Raw genomic sequence first — 3,941 nt, 5'->3', positions numbered from 1 at the left:
CCTCCCCTTCCCCGCATTCACGCTCACCGTCGACGACCCGAGCCCCCTCCCGCCCTCTCCCTCTCCTCCCACTGCACATCTCCACAATTAAATGACTGACCTCGGGCCTCCCACACGCCTTCTCCCCCTCCTCCCTCCTGCATGCTCATCATTGGCCAACCAACACCCCTCGCCCACTCTCCAGTAGGCCCTTCCTTCTCCTCTCCCATTGCTTGCTCACCGTTGAACAACCGACCCTCCCCTTTCCTCCCCTTTCCCTCCTTCTCCTCCCCCTCCCCCTTCTACGTCTACCCCCCCCTCTTCCGTCTCCTCTCCCGCACGCACGCTCACATACGACGCCCAAACCCTCCTCTCCCGCCACGCATGCTCACTGTTTACACGAACATGTGGTCAGTCAGTCGTGAAGAGTGAGCGTGCAGGGGGAGTTCTCATCTCGTGTATAAGTTGACTGCACGTGTGCATGGAGTCGAGTGTAACATTGACGGCCTACCGTCGTTCGTTACAGAACTTTTCCACACGGAGCGCACGCACGTGAGAACCCTGAAGGTGCTGCTGCGAGTCTTCTACCGGCCGATGCTGGAGGACAACGTCGTTCCCAACGACCTCGTTCACCTGCTCTTCCCCAACCTGGAGGAGATGCTAGAGCTACACGGTGAGTGTGGCGCGACAGTCCGGCGCGGCGCGGTCTCCACACGTCCCTCAAACCCTCGATCTCTACCGTGGTTTACCTCGGTCTCTAACGTCGTCATGCAGTGCCTGGCGCGGTGTTTTCGACAGATATGTGACAGCCCACGCGGTCTCCACACGGCCCTCAAACCCTCGATCTCTACCGCAAAACGTCGTCATGCAGTTTCGACAGATATATGACAGCCCTCTTTGTTGGTGTTAGTTACGTGAGGCGCCCACACTAGGTTAATGTGCAATAGCACCCCGTATGTATCAGTTATGAGCAGCTGCCCGATTGAAATACAGTTAAATCTGTTAGCGGCCACCTAGCGGTAAAGTAGAATTTTGGTTTTAAGGGCAGTTGTACACTGAAACGACATCTAGAGAATGGACATCTGGGCCATCAATTATATGTTTGCTGTCCTCCGACCGACCCACGAAAATAGCCGCGACCCAAGTTTTTTTTTACATTTTGGGTTCCTTTTTCTTTTTCTTTTTTTTACATTTCTCATAGTTAAGACTGAAACACAAAGCGTGTGTGGCAAACATGAGGACAGACTTAAAATAACTATTATGCCTCACAAAAAAGACCTACCTACCTGCCCACTAAAAAAATCATGGGTTGGGGGACAGCAAACATAGAATTTTTTAAGGATGGCCTAGTGTCTCTAAAGAATACGGTTGGCAATTCCCTCAAGTGAGCCTTTCATACAGGATTCACTGCAGTGTGACTGATCCCTGAATGAATGCTGGTGTGTTGAAGTAGCTTGAATGCTCATGTTTAGTTAGTGAAGAGTTTAATCACACGTACGTTGTTAATTGGCAGGTTCCTTTAATACTGCCATGAAGGCAAAGAAGAAGGAGGAGCCTGTGGTCCAGGACGTAGGCGAATTGATGCTTTCATTAGTAAGTTATTCTATTGGCATCACTGTGAATAAACGTAGATGGGGTGAAAATCCGTTAGGCACTCTTAAAGGTTCTATACAGTTCTCAGCCACAAATAAAGCTAAAATTGCTCAGGAATAATTAGAGAGAGTAATAAAAGACCCATATGCTCTTTTTGTCATTCATTGTGTCTTATATAATGTCATTATTTTGCAACCAATATCACATAGACTGTATATATGTAGGCAGCAGACATAAAGCATGAACATCAACGAAAATCAACATAGAATACTTAACTGAACTGTGGTTATATTCACATCAATGCTGTCCTTATGTAATTATTTAATATGATACTCTGACTTGCTGTTTAAGTTCGAGGGTGAGGCTGGGGATAAGTTCAAGAAAGCTGGTGCAACGTTTTGCATGAACCAGTCCATAGCCCTTGACCAACTCAAGGCCAAGATGCGGTCCGACAAGAAAGTGGCGCAGTTCATAGCCGTAAGTTACCGAGGAACGAGTCGTTGCCTTGGTTCGTGACTGCCGTCATGCTGTTATCCTCGTAGGATAAATATATTTGAAGTTCTAATGAAAATGAGAATCCAAGAGAATCCCTGACCTTATTACAAAATTGTATTGTACAATTTGCGTACGTGTCATGATCTTGTAGTCGTGTAGCTGACATAAACGTTTTCCAACCTTGCATTCAATATTACTTACTTCGATAGAACTCGATAATTCGATAATAATTTGATACCTTAACTTTGATAATATACTCGATAGAATTTACGATTATGATACGCATGATTGTTTGCGTATTATTTACCGAAAGAAGGTGGTAGCGGTCACTCCCCCGTACTGCACGGTGTAATTTGACATTTGCAGGAAGCCGAGAGCAACACGTTGTGCCGGAGGCTGCAGCTGAAGGATCTGATCCCGACGGGCATGCAGCGTCTCACCAAGTACCCGCTGCTGCTCGACAACATCGCCAAATACACAGCCACAAGTACGTGCTCACACCTAAGTATTTGCTAGTCTAGTACTGGAGAAATTAGCGTTTGGATGCGCATTGTGCGGCTTTAAGTAAACTAAAAATGTAAGCTTGCCCATCATTGTTATTATATACACGCTGTGTAAGAGAGACCAGGACAGCTCCACTTGATTTGCATTAGAACAGGGCTTTAAATCTATAGGCCATCCCCACCAAAAAAGACTGCACTTATTTAAAGCAACTTTTCTTTATCCATAGATTATCGTTGTTGAATAGATAGACGTAGGCTATCCGTAGGTCATCTATAAGTCATAAGGACGCTATATATATCATTATTTAATAAGGATCATCACAATCCATATATCCCTTTATAACAGCTTGTCGCAATCGTCAGCGTATCTCATCACTTCTGCTCGGTATTCTCTCCCTCGCTGCCTCGGCGGCGCCACCTGCATGCCTCGTTCCGACCCTTTTCGACCTGCTCTCGTTTCAGAGGCCACCGCAAAACTCAAAGTGAACTGCTGCCTGTTCGCAGGGGCCTGCGCGTGACGGCGCAGCCCGGCGCGCCGCCGCAGCCGGCCAACCTCATGCGCTCGGAGAGCCTCAAGTCGCGCAAGGAGCTGATGCGGCCGAGCGTGCGCAAGAAGAGCGACCCTGCGCTGACGCAGGCGGCGAGTGACGCGGAGGTCGACCACGTCGCCATGTCCGGCAGCTCCTCAACGTCCAGCCTGTCCATGAGGCGAGTAGCCGTGTGTGTGTGTAGGGTAGTATGTGGGGGGGGGGAGGTGGGTGTGTGTGTGCGGCCGTGGGTGCGTGCGTGCGTTTGTGTGTGTGTGCGTGCATGTGTGCCAGAACGGCGTGGTCTGAGCGTGTTGGGCGTAGTACAATCGTAGTACGAACGGGTCGAGCTTGCTAGAGACGCACCTTAGTCATAGCAAGAGCTATAATATATATATAATATATCAGATAATAAGAACCCTGTCCGCTCGTAACTATGGCGACGATCTTGCAGGAGCCTGGACAGTCCAAGCACGTCGCTGGAGACGATGCACAAGACGGCGTCTGCCGGCGACGCGGCGCAGCTGGCGATGGGAGCCGTGCAGGAGGAGTCCGACTCCGACCTGGAGGCGATCGCCGACCCGCCCAACTGGAAGCAGGACATCGCAAAGGACGTCGTCAAGAAGATGAAGCCGAAGGAGGTGAAGCGGCAGGACGTCATCAACGGTGAGCAGGGGGAGGAGACGAGGAGAGGTGGGAGAGGGGGAGGGGGTCATCAACGGTGAGCAGGGGGAGGAAATGAGGAGAGGTGGGAGAGGGGGTCATCAACGATGAGCAGGGGGAGGAAATGAGGAGAGGTGGGAGAGGGGGGCATCAACGATGAGCAGGGGGAGGAAATGAGGAG

At 50.0% G+C, this 3,941-nt stretch overlaps 1 protein-coding gene across 1 annotated transcript in view; it reads left to right on the top strand.

Moving 5' to 3' along the window:
- The window catches only part of LOC106814337 (rho guanine nucleotide exchange factor 11-like), a 66,027-nt gene that overhangs the window by 49,981 nt on the left and 12,105 nt on the right, over positions 1-3,941 (top strand). The window contains exons 20-23 of the mRNA XM_014818639.1: positions 467-652; positions 1,493-1,572; positions 1,924-2,049; positions 2,434-2,554. Of these exons, the coding sequence (XP_014674125.1) occupies positions 467-652; positions 1,493-1,572; positions 1,924-2,049; positions 2,434-2,554 (513 nt within the window). The remainder of the gene's footprint in view (positions 1-466; positions 653-1,492; positions 1,573-1,923; positions 2,050-2,433; positions 2,555-3,941) is intronic.

The sequence above is a fragment of the Priapulus caudatus genome, unplaced genomic scaffold (assembly GCF_000485595.1).
Source record: "Priapulus caudatus unplaced genomic scaffold, Priapulus_caudatus-5.0.1 Scaffold26, whole genome shotgun sequence".
Taxonomy (NCBI): domain Eukaryota; kingdom Metazoa; phylum Priapulida; class Priapulimorpha; order Priapulimorphida; family Priapulidae; genus Priapulus; species Priapulus caudatus.
This window is presented reverse-complemented; position numbering and strand designations above follow the sequence as displayed.